General features: G+C 51.2%; 1 protein-coding gene across 2 annotated transcripts in view; it reads left to right on the forward strand.

Moving 5' to 3' along the window:
• ST3GAL1 (ST3 beta-galactoside alpha-2,3-sialyltransferase 1) overlaps positions 1-12235 on the forward strand; it is an 88374-nt gene that overhangs the window by 62084 nt on the left and 14055 nt on the right. For both annotated transcript variants that reach the window (XM_067711195.1, XM_067711196.1), the window contains exon 3: positions 9139-10046. In XM_067711195.1, coding sequence (XP_067567296.1) covers positions 9735-10046 — 312 coding nt within the window. In that variant the 5' untranslated portion in view covers positions 9139-9734. The remainder of the gene's footprint in view (positions 1-9138; positions 10047-12235) is intronic.

Below are 12235 nucleotides of genomic sequence, written 5' to 3' on the forward strand. Positions count from 1 at the left end.
TGTTGAGGATTTTAAAATTAATTTGTTTATTTATTCTCGGCTTTGTTGGGTCTTTGTTGCTGTGTGCGGGCTTTCTCTAGTTGCAGTGAACGGGGGCTCCTCTTCGTTGCGGAGTGCAGGCTCCTCATTGCAGTGGCTTCTCTTGTTGCAGAGCTTGGGCTCTAGGTGCGTGGGCTTCAGTAGTTGTGGCGCGTGGGCTTCGTAGTTGTGGCGCGTGGGCTTCAGTAGTTGTGGCGCGTGGGCTTCGTAGTTGTGGCGCATGGGCTTCAGTAGTTGTGGCGCGTGGGCTTCAGTAGTTGTGGCACGTGGGCTTCAGTAGTTGTGGCTCATGGGCTCTAGAGCGCAGGCTCGGTAGTCGTGGCACACGGGCTTAGTTGCTTCGCAGCATGTGGGATCTTCCCAGACCAAGGCTTGAACCCGTGTCCCCTGCATTGGCAGGCGGATTCTTAACCACTGGGCCACCAGGGAAGTCCCGAGGATTTTTACATCTATGTTCATCAGTGATATTTGGCCTGTAATATTTTTGTGTGTGATATCTTTGTCTGATTTTGGTATCATGCTGGCCTCATGGAATGGGCTCAGAAGTGTTCCTTCCTCTGCAATATTTTGGTATAGTTTGAGAAGGAAGGGTGTTAACTCTTTTCAGAATGTTTGGTAGAGTTTATCTGTGAAGCAATCTGATCCTAGACTTTTGATTGTTGGGAGGTTTTTGTTTGTTTGTTTTCTTACTGATTCAATTTCATTACTGGTCATTGTTCTTTTCATATTTTATATTTATTCCTGATTTAGTCTTGGGAGATGGAACATTTCTAAGAATTTATCCATTTCTTCTAGGTTGTCTATTTTATTGGTGTATAATTATTCATAGTAATCTCTTACGATCCTTTGTATTTTTGTTGTGTTGGTTGTAACTTCTCCTTTTTCATTTCTGATTTTATTGATTAGATTTCTATTACTATTACAATTTCTTCCTTTACTTTTGTTAAGATTTGTTTTGTGTATTTAGGTGTGCCTATGTGGGTGCATATATATTTACAATTGATATATTTTCTTCTTGGATTGAGTCATTGATCATTATGTAATGTCCTTCTTTGTCTCTTGTTACATTCTTTATTTTAAAGATTAGTTTGTCTGATATAAGTATTGCAAACCTGGCTTTCTTTTCATTTCCACTTGCATGGAGTACCTTCTTTCATCCCCTCACTTTCAGTGTGTGTGCCTTTAGATCTGAAGTGAGTCTCTTGTAGGCAGCATATATATTTGTTATTATTCCTGTTCAGCTTCAGTGATTTCCACAACTCCGTCTTCCAGCGCGCTGATCCTTTCCTCTGTATAATCTAATCTGCAGTTGATTCCTTCTAGTGTTTTTTTTTTTTTAATCACTTATTGTATCTTCATCTCTGTTTGGTTCTTCTTTATATTTTCTATCTCTTTGTTAAAAAACTTCTAAAGGCTCACTTTGTACATCCAATCTTCTCTCAAGTTCTTTGACCATCTTTATGATCATTACCCAGAACTTTTTATCAGGTAGATTGTTTATCTCTGCTTCACTTAGTTCTTCTTCTGGGGTTTTGTCTTGTTCCTTTGTTTGGAATATATTCCTCTGCTGCCTCATTTTGCCTAATGTGCTCATTTTATGTCTATCTATTTGGTAGGTTGGTTGTTCTTCCTGACCTTGGAAAAGGGGCCATATGTAGGAGACATCCGATGGGTCCTAGCAGCACACTCCCCTCTCATCACCAGAGCTGTATGTTCTAGGAGTGCCCCCTATGTGGGCTGTGTGGGACTCTCTGTTGTGGCAGGCTGACTACTGTGGGTGGCCTGGTAGGTGTGGCTGGCCCCCAGTGTGGGGGATTGCCAGGCCCTGCACTGTATGGAGTGTGCCAGCCACTGGTGGGAGTGGTTGGGTAATGAGGCCCCTAGCCATGGGTCCCTAGGGGACCCCAGGGCTAGTGCTGGCCCACTGGTAGATGGAGCTGGGTTCCAGGGTGAGTGGTTGCAGGTCCGAGGTTCCTGGATCTAGTGTTATCCTGCTGTGGCCAGGGTCAGATCCTGACATGGCTAGCTGCAGGGTCCAGGGTGTCCCAAAGCTGGTGTCAGCCAGCTGGTAAGTGGGGCTGGATCCCAGGGCAGCTAGCTGAGGTGTCTAACGTGTCTTGGAGCTGGTGTTGGCCTGCCTACTGGTGAGTAGGGCTGGGGCTCGGTAGTGGGTGGGAGGAAGGTTCCTGGGTCTGGTGTTGGCCTGCTGGTGGGCTGGGCTGGGGCCCAAGGCCCCCTGGGGCTAGTGTCAGTCTGCTGATGTGCAGAGCTGAGTTCCAGGGTCTCTGGCTGCAGGGCCCTGGGGGTCTCAGAGTTAGTGTGTTGGCCTGCTGGTGGGTGGGGCTGTGACCTTGCCCCGTTAGTTGTTTGGCCGGAGGCATCCCAGTGCTGGTGCCCAAAGACTGTTGAGCAGGGCTGGGTCCTGGTGCTAATAAGCTATAGAGAGGATTCCAAAATGGTGCTGCCAGCACCAGCATCCTCGTGGTAGGACGAGCTTCCCAAAAAGGCTGTCTCTAGTGTCTGTGCCCCCAGGGTGAGCTCCAGTTGCCTCCTGCCTCTCTGGGAGCCTCTCCGAGATCAGCATTAGGGTCTGACCCAGGCTCCTTTCAAGTCACTGCTTCCGCCCTGGGTCCCGGAGGGTATGAGGTTTTGTATGTGCCCTTCGAGAGCGGAGGCTCTATTTTCTACAGTCCTCTGACTCTCCCCAAAGCAAGCCCTGCTGGCCTTCGAAGCCAGACGTTTTGAGGGCTCGTCTTCCTGTTTCAGGACCCCCAGGCTGGGGAGGCCAGTGTGGTCTCAGACCTCTCACTCCTTGGGGAGGATCTCTGCAGCTGTAATAACCCTCCTGTTTGTGGGTTGCCTACCTGAGGTCCTGAATATAACGTAAGTCTGCCCCACCTATCCATCTCATTGTGGTTCCTTCTTTATGTCTTTAGTTGTAGAAGATCTTTTCTGCTAGATTCTGGTCTTTCTCCTCAATAGTTATTCTGTTGTAATTTTATTCGGCCCATGGGAGGAGGTGGACTTAAGGGCTTCCTACTCCACCATCTTGGCCACTCCCCCAGAGCTGTTCTTCTCTGATGGAAGGTTTGGGGGCCCTTCACCAGTCAGTTCTGATTTCATGCCACCCTGTGCCTTCACGTAAAGCCAGCCAGGACCCCAAAGGCTGGGACGTGGTGGGATCCAGTTTTCCGTGATCAGCAGGTTCACAGATGCTAATTCCCCACCACTGCTCCTCACGTTCTCAGGATGGTTGAGCCAGCCAGTCACCTCGCTGTGTGTCCCAAAGCTGCTGTGTGAGGAAGCAGAGTGAAAGCAGATGGGGCTGGGCCTCTTCCAGGACAGGGAAGTGGTGGCAGATGAGAGGCTGCAGCTGCAGCCCTCTGCTTGTTGGTTTGTTTCCTTCCCTCCCACGGTCCGCTCACTCAGCTGGTGCAAGGAGCTTTGCCCTGGCACCTCTGGGGACTCTCTGCCCCTCCCCCTTCTCCGGTTCACCGAGCCCTCATCATGTGCAGGGCGCCACGCCAGGCACACAGAGTGGCAGAGAAAAGATTCCATGCCTTCCACGTCTGGCTGTGGCTGAAGCTTGTGTCAGACCACTTATCCCACCAAGGACTGTAAGAGCTGGGTAAGATAGAAATTCAGCTCTTCGAAGGTTTTAGAGAACAACCAGGCAGCCAGGACTTGAGGGACGAAGACCCCTGGAAGGAGAGAAAGGGGCGGGGGTGAGCCTGATGCTTCCTGCCGCCTGCCTGCCCAAGGGATGCACTGGCTCGTGGGAGGCTCCAGAGGACAGACGGAGAGAAGCAGCTCAGTGTCGAGCAGTCCCACGAGGCTGGACATAAAAAATAACAGTAAAGAAATGAAATAAAAGTGTAGTGCGGGACTACCAAGTCAGCTAAAATTAAGGGGCCAAGAACCTAGGGCAACAGAAACCACAGGCAGAGAGTCATTATTCCTCACCTCTTTTTCCTTTCGAGGCATTTGCCGGAATTTCAGTGACGTGGGACCAGAGCCTAAGGAAACAGGCTGGAAGCTGAGAGGTTGAGAAGCTAGACTGAGCCTTTGACAATCTCACAGTGTAGGGGAGGCAGGAATTGGGAGTGAGAATGTGCAAGGAAGAGGTCTCTTGGTAGACCTCCTAGCTTTCCTTTAAGAAGGGCTATGCCCTGTAAGTAAGGGCAAGCCAGAAATAACTAGTCATCAGGAAGACAAAGTGCGGCCCCAATCATCCTGGTCACCAATTGGAACAAGGTAATGTGCCCGTGCTCTACCTAGCTCCAGGAGCAAACAAATTCCTCCCTGAATAAGGACAGCCTTATCCTCAACTGCTACACTTCCAGCACATGCGGTATCCACCGTCGCCAGGCATGCCAGGAGACAGCCAAATGACCAAAGAGAGATAAGGAGAGAAAATCGACAGCAGAAATAGACCCACATCTCCTCCAAACGTCATGAGGGTGAGACGGTCTTTAAATAACTGAATAACTCTGATGGATCATTGGAGGAAGATAGATGACAAGGTGCAGATTTTCACCTGAAAACTAGAACTTATTTTTAAAAATTACTCAGATGGAAATTCTAGAACTGAAAAATACAACTGAAATGAATATAGTATATAATTTAAACAGATTAGACACAGCAGAAGAGAGGATGGACAAGGTAGTATCCATCTCAGGAAGCTGAAAAGATGACAGGTTACAAACCCAAAGAAATGACAAGAAAGGAAATGAAAATGAGAGCAAGTCCTGATGAAGTAGAACAATTAGCTGTGTCTACAGAGGACAGCCCAGGAGGAGGCAGGAGCCTGGAGCAAAGTGCTGGCTTTGCCACCATCTCGCTGTGTGACCTTGGACAAGTCTCTTGCCTTCTCTGAACCTCAGTTTCTCCTCTCAGGGAAATAAGCATGATGGCTCACTTCACCCAGATGACGTGAGGACCCCGTGGAGGACGATCATGGCAGCTCTATATTAGAAGTGCTGATATTACCGTTCACTCGGTCATTTCACCAACAGTCATAGGGCAGGAGGCTAGGCAGAGAGCTAGGAGGGCATCCCAGCCTTGTTAGAACTACTGTGCAGTTCAGCAGCCATTAAATAAACATTCACAAACCCATACTGTCCGTTCATTTGGTTTTCCAAGTATTGGAAGCAACTCTTCTCTCAGTGGCTGGTAATTGCTGCTCTCTCCTTGTTGATGGGGTGGGGGGGGTATATCTTCATTAGGGACCCTCCTTCGGGGAATCCTTACTTTCTGAGTTCTTAAAAGGGCACCAACTTGCGTCAGCTTTTTGCAGTGACCCCATTAGCCCGTCACATCCATGTCCGCTGTGCCTCTCCCAGAACTCCCGTGTGTGGCCGTGAGACGACTGTCTCTCTGCAGACAGGACAGGGAGCTGTGTCCTCCTCCCCCTCCCTCTCCTCGTCCTCTTTGTTTTGGGAGGCTTGGCCAGCCTCCGTCCCTGGCCGCACTCTTGGCATGCGGAGATCTGTGGCCCATGGTGTATTGGCCTCAGTTCCACCTCCGGGTGCCAGGGCTGGCGCTCCCCGTGTGTAGCAGGCTGCCTCACATCACACAGTGCAGAAAGTCACGCATTCCTCCTTTCTTCCCTGGGGCTGGGGGGAAGGGGAAGGTGGAGGGCTGTTCTTGCTTTTCCACTGCAGTTTTCCAGGGCTTTCAAAAGTGCTAATTGATACCAGCCTGGAAGTGTCTGCTGGTAGGTGGGTTCAGAACAAGCACCCTGGCCTCAGAGATGCAGCTACCAAGACGTCCCAGCTGGGTGGGAGGAGGATATCACAATCTGTACCTCGGCAGCTCGGCCTTGCCCTCTGTCCCAACTCTCACCACACCTTCCCCTGGCCTCCGCCAGCGCTAGTGTAGAACATTAATATCTCTCGTGGAGCTGGGACGTTGTAGGGAACCTAACCTCTCATTCAGAATTTTATTCGATCAACATGGTTCAGTAATCATCTATTTCAGTGAACTTGTCTCTGCCCTTGGCATCAGGATACAGAGTCAATAAGAGCATCATGGGCCCTGCTCATGACAAAGACAGATGTAATGAGACCATGTGAGTCCTCTGCTTAGACCCTCCAGTGGGTCTCCATGTCCCTCAGAGATATCATGGCTTCTGAGTCCCGCACACCCTCGAACCCACCCACATACATGCCACATACATGCTCCTCTCTGATCCAAGGACACCAGCCTCCTTTCTCCCAAAGGCACTGGAGCCTTGCAGATGCCTGGGAAGCTCCCACCTTAGAATCTTTCATGATGGGTCCCCCACCACCCAGCCCAGAGCCTGGCACAGCTCAGGGCCCCAGCAGATATGCAGCGAGTGAATCACGTGAATGGATAGATCTTGCTTGGTTAATAGCCTCGAGAAGCGGGCAGAATCTGTGTTGTCAGCCCCATGTTCCTGTTGAAGGGATGGTTCAGAGAGGTTAGGTAACTTGTTCACAGTCACACAGCAAATGGGTCGTGCAACCTGATGAGAATCAGAATCTTCCGACTCTTAGTCTGTGCTTTCTTGCTCAGGTCTCCACTCTGAGTTGGTGGCTGTTTCCCTTCATTCACCTCTGCATTCCTTCATGCCATGTGTGTTCCCGGTTTCCGGGCCACAACAGTGAGTGGGACTGAGTTTCTATCCTCCTGGAGCTCCCAGCTCAGGGAGGAGACAGATTAAGTACACAGCACAGGCAGAGTGGAGCCAGGATGCTGTGGAGGCCAGGAGAGGCCCCTATTCAGGCCGGCAGTGGGCAGGCCTCCCTCCAGGATCAGTGCCAGCTGAGCCCTGAAGAATGAATCAGAGCCAGGTGGGGTGGGGTGGATTTTCCGGACGGCGGGGACGGTCTGGGTAGGTGCCCAGAGGCAGGAGCAACTGTGACCTGTGGGTCAGTCATGTTGCTTCAAGTTAGGGGATTTATTCTCTCAGGCCCCTGAAAAGTCAAGGCATAGGGTGGGCTGCAGGGCTGGATCGACGGGATTCAACACTGTTCGCCTCTTCCAGTGAACTAGCAAAATGTCCAGTACGACCCTGACCTCGCATCCAAACAGCAGACTGGCCAGAGCAAAAGAATGTTTCTTTGCCCCCCACTGCAAAGAGTCAGGAGTTTCACTCCAGATGAATTAGGCTACACGTCCATCCCTGGAGCAAAGACTGCGGAAAGAGGGGTGGGAACCCTCTGCCTGCCAAGTTAGATCAGAGCCCGCCCTTGAGGACAAGCAGGTTAATCTAACTCAGATGACAGAGCTGGTGCTTGATGGAGAAGCAGGGGACAGCTGGAAGGGACAGCTCTGGACACCATTAGGTTCTACATACAAGTCCCATGGTCACGACAAGTAGAAAGTGGAGCAGTAGGCAAATGGAGAGACGTTGCCACCCGGGCTGAGGTGTTGAGGAAGCAGTGGAGGCAACACATCTTGAGCCCTGGCTGCCTCCAGGAAGGCACTGTGGATTTAATCTGATTTTTGAGCTGCCCCTCTTTCTACCAAAAAGGTAAATCAGTCTCCCTTCCACTGTTGCTTTCCTGGAAAAAATATATCCTGCTTGTTGATAGTCTATACCTTGAGGATGGGGAAGGAATTGATCAGACAGATAGAGATAGGGGCACGTTCCAGGCAAGTACCAAAGGGAATCATGTTCAAGTGCAGAGGTGTGACCACAGCTGCACTCTGCAGAAGCCCGGAAAGTCAGTGACGTGTGGGAACTTGTGTTACAAGCGTTTGAGGAGTCCTGGTTTGCTTTCTTTGATTAAATAACTCCCAGCTTTCTCTGTATCCCTCCAACTATGGTCATCTGGAGCCCAGTTAACAGACAGGGTGTCCCGTCCAGGGCAGAACTCCTGCTCGTGTTTCTGGTACCCTGGCCCCTCCAGGTGCATGGAGTCAGAGGGGTGTGGGTCTGGATTCAGATCCTGCTTCTTACTTTCCCCATGACCTTGGGAAAGTCATTTAATCTCTTTGAATCTCCGTTTCTTCTTAGGACAACCTGGGAAACCCCTATCTAGCTGATGGTATACTTTGTCAATCATCTGAGGAAATAGATATGTGTGACTGTACCATCCTGTTTGGCTGTTAGTGGCTCATCCAAGAACACTCATTCGTACATTGAAAACGGAAAATGAAAGTTTAGCAGTTACTTAATGAACACCAGAAACTCAGCATTTTTTAAAATTAATTAATTTATTTATTGTTGGCCGCATTGGGTCTTCGTTGCTGCACGCGGGCTTTCTCTAGTTGCGGCTAGTGGGGGCTACTCTTCGTTGTGGTGCACGTGCTTCTCATTGCGGTGGCTTCTCTTGCTGTGGAGCACGGGCTCTAGGCGTGTGAGCTTCAGTAGTTGTAGCACGTGGGCTCAGTAGTTGTGGCACGTGGGCTCTAGAGCACAGGCTCAGTAGTTGTGGCACACAGGCTTAGTTGCTCCGCGGCACGTGGGATCTTCCTGGACCAGGGCTTGAACCTGTGTCCCCTGCATTGGCAGGCAGATTCTCATCCGCTGCGCTGCCAGGGAAGTCCCAGCGTATAGCATTTTGTCTTATCTTCATAACCATTCTATAAGTGGAGCTATTACTATCCCATTTTACAGAAGGGAAAATTGAGGGTCAGGAAGGCTGAATAACTTTCCCAAAGCCATACAACTGGTAAACCAGTACTTGAACCTGGGCCAGGTGGAAGCCTGGGCCACCCCCTAAGCATACCATTTTGATTGTGGTTGAACTTTAGAATCTGAGAGACAGAGAGTGAAGGAGAGAGAAAGTAGCATGTCCTTGGCAGTCTCTGGGTACCTGGCACTGTACGTGCATTATTAACTCATTTCACAAACTTAGGTCTGATTCTTAAAGGTACTAGGTTCTGGTTGCAGGAAAGATGGGTGGGCCACCTTCCATGTCTCTTAGCAACCCTGAAGGATAGGCGTTAACATCCCACTGTACACATGCACACACTGAGGCTCAAAAGGGTAAAATATCGTCTGTAGCCACTTGCCACATGGGCTTGACAACAGAACGGAAGACGATGGGAGGAAGTGGAGAGAGAGAAATGGTTTTTATAAAAAAGTAATAGAAGTTCATCCTGTTTTCTTCCTCCTTTTCTGTGCAGATGACAGACAACCCCCAGTGCCTTTGTCAAGTCGGCTGCTTCACCGCCACGTCTCTGGTGACAGCATGGGCAAGACCAAGTTCTAATTAAGGATTGCCACACACCGTCTTCTCTGGAGGGCGGTAACAAAGACAGCTTGACCCTGTCCTGTACCGCGACCCTTCCTTCGAGGCCCTCACCTCCGAGGGACCCTGGCCTGTCACAAGGATTAATTACCCCACAACCCCCTTGGATGGGAAAGGAAATCACTGTTGTCAAGTTTCGATTAAAGCTTCATCAGGAGACATTATCGGCTGTTTAAGGATTGCTGAGGAAGCAGGCCGCTTTATTTCCTGAAAAGACAAATTATACGCCAGCAGAGGCACCCCGCTACAAGTGGTCCGCTTAGCCTTTGAGTGTCGCGGGTGATGTCGGGCACAGCCGGGTGGCCGTTGCCCAGCAGCAGTGGCCATAGGAGGCTTTGAGGCTCCCTGGGGCTCCCCGCCTTGCCTTGCAGTCGATCCTCTGTCTCTGGGATCTTTCGTGGAAGTTCCTCCTCAATTAGGCGCGATTTCCTGCAGCCCATCCCTGGGAGGCCCCGCGTCAGGAGAGCAGAAATGGCGACCGCGAGGAAAAGAATTCTCAAAGTGCTCACTTTCCTCACCCTCTTCATCTTCCTCACCTCCTTCTTCCTGAACTACTCCCACACCATGGTGGCCACCGCGTGGTTCCCCAGGCAGATGGTCCTCGAGCTCTCGGACAACTTCAGGAGGCTCGTGAATTACCCCCACAGGCCCTGCACCTGCGCCCGCTGCATCGGAGAGCGCAAGGTGTCCTCCTGGTTCGACGAGAGATTCAACCGGTCCCTGCAGCCGCTGCTGACGGCCAAGAATGCGCTCCTGGAGGAAGACACCTACAGCTGGTGGCTGGTGAGAGCCGGGGCTGAGTGTGGGTCTGGGGGTGAGATGTGGGCGGCCCCTGCCTGCCAGACGCTCACACCCAAGTGTGCACCAGGGGCCCTGCCAGGCGCTTGGCGGGATTCAGAATGCTGGTCATCCGTACGTTCGTTGGTTCATGCATTCAGCCTCTGTTATTGAGGCTCTCCTGTATATATTATAAATCAGAGCAGAGGGCTCTGTAGCAGTTCCCTGTGTCTGCCGTAACAGGTGACCGCACGCTTGTGGCTTACGGCAACAGAAACGCATTCTCTTGCGATTCCGGAGGCAGAAGCCTGAGCTCAAGGTGCAGGTTCCAGGGGTTAGGACTTGGGCATATCTGTTTAGAGGCCACTACTTAACCCACTCTGGGTATGGAGAAGCCAAAAAAAAGAACCAGATCGTTATTCTCATGGAATTATATTCCGGCAGAGAGAGACAGATAAGAAACAAATAAACAAGATAGACTCAGATAGAAGTGCTTGGAGGAGGATAAAAGGGGTTTGGGAGAAACTTGGGGCAGGGGCCTCTGTAAATGGTCTCGTCAGGAAGGTCTCTGAGCAGCCGGGAATTGAGCTGAGACCCAAAGGCGGAGAGGGCGCCGGCTGCGGGAGGATCTGGGGAAAGTGCCGCTGGTCACAGGGACAGCGAGTGCGAGAGCACTGGGGCAGCATCCGCTTGGTGTGTTGGAGGAGCTGGAGCTGTGTGTGGCCGTGAGCGCGGGCGTCTGGGAGTGGTCAGGACCCACAGCCAGGAGCCTGGGGTTTGTTCTAAGTGCAACAGGAAACCACTGTAGAATTTTAACTAGGGGAGGTCCATGATCTGATCTAGTTGTTGAGCGCAAAGTGGATTGAAGGGGAGTGAGAAATATCCATTCATTGAAGACTTATTGAGCATCTATTAGATGCCAAGATACTGAGATGGAAAGAAACAGCCTTGCCTTTTTAGCTTGCAGGGATGGTTGGAGGAGAAGGGAAAGCAGACCAGCACAAGGCAGGGTGATAGGTGATAGGCACCCAGGGTCCCTGGGTTTTGCTCCTGACTTTCTATATTTTATCAAGGGTGATGCTGAGGAAGCTCTTCATCTCAGATTCTCAGACTGAGGTAGTAATAGTCGCCTCACCAGGTTTCTCTATAGCACCGCAAACATTAGGTTTTAACATTTTTATTTATTTTTGCTGTTTTAACGGGCAAAGGAAAATGAATTTGCATTCTTTCAGCACCTAGGAAGGCTGAATGTTTTCCCATGTGGCTCTTACCGTTTCATCAAATTGTCCTCCCATGTCCCCACCCCAGCCCTTATGTGCAGTCCTTCTTTGCTGGAGTTTAGCCTCTTGGAAGGGATTTTGCAGGGTAGGAAGGAAGGGGAGAAGGTTCCTCGTGAATAGAAATCAACAGAAAGGAGCAGGGCTTTAGAGCTTCTGGGTTCCTTGACAGCACACAGACCACATGTTTTGAGTAAAGAATCAGGACACCACATCTGACAAGCGCTCCTGTCCCTCCAGACGGAGACTCAGAATATTGAAATAAAAACCACCCTGGGGGCTTCCCTGGTGTCGCAGTGGTTGGGGGTCCGCCTGCCGATGCAGGGGATGCGGGTTCGTGCCCCGGTCCGGGAAGATCCCACATGCCGCGGAGCGCCTGGGCCCGTGAGCCGTGGCCGCTGGGCCTGTGCGTCCAGAGCCTGTGCTCCGCAACGGGAGAGGCCGCAACAGTGAGAGGCCCGCATACCGCAAAAAAAACAAAAACAAACAAACAAAACACCCTGGGAGTTCCAGCAGGCACCGTAGCTCTGCATAAAGGCCCCCAGACAGCCAGGACAATGTCTGACAGATCCAGATTTAGGACCCCAAACACAGAGCCCTGCTTCTAAAGTATGACGTGCCTGGTGGGAAACGCCCTGAAGGATGCTTGGCTGGCCGGGAGCCCGCAGAAGGTGATCGATGCCCGGTGTCAGAGGGGCTGGCCCTAGACATGCTGTTCCCCAGACCTATTCGGGGCCCTGGTTTGGAGCAGACCCCTCGTGTCTGCTCCCTCTTCTACTTTGTCTCCGGGATGAGGGGAAGGACTTGACTGAGGTCACTCAGCCATCCATAGAGAGCCAGGCCTGGTACCCGGCCGCCCGCCCCAAGGCACCCTTGCTTTCCCGTCCTCTTGCCCACCGCTGCTTCTCCAGACCCACA

Source organism: Pseudorca crassidens, chromosome 17 (assembly GCF_039906515.1).
Source record: "Pseudorca crassidens isolate mPseCra1 chromosome 17, mPseCra1.hap1, whole genome shotgun sequence".
NCBI lineage: Eukaryota > Metazoa > Chordata > Mammalia > Artiodactyla > Delphinidae > Pseudorca > Pseudorca crassidens.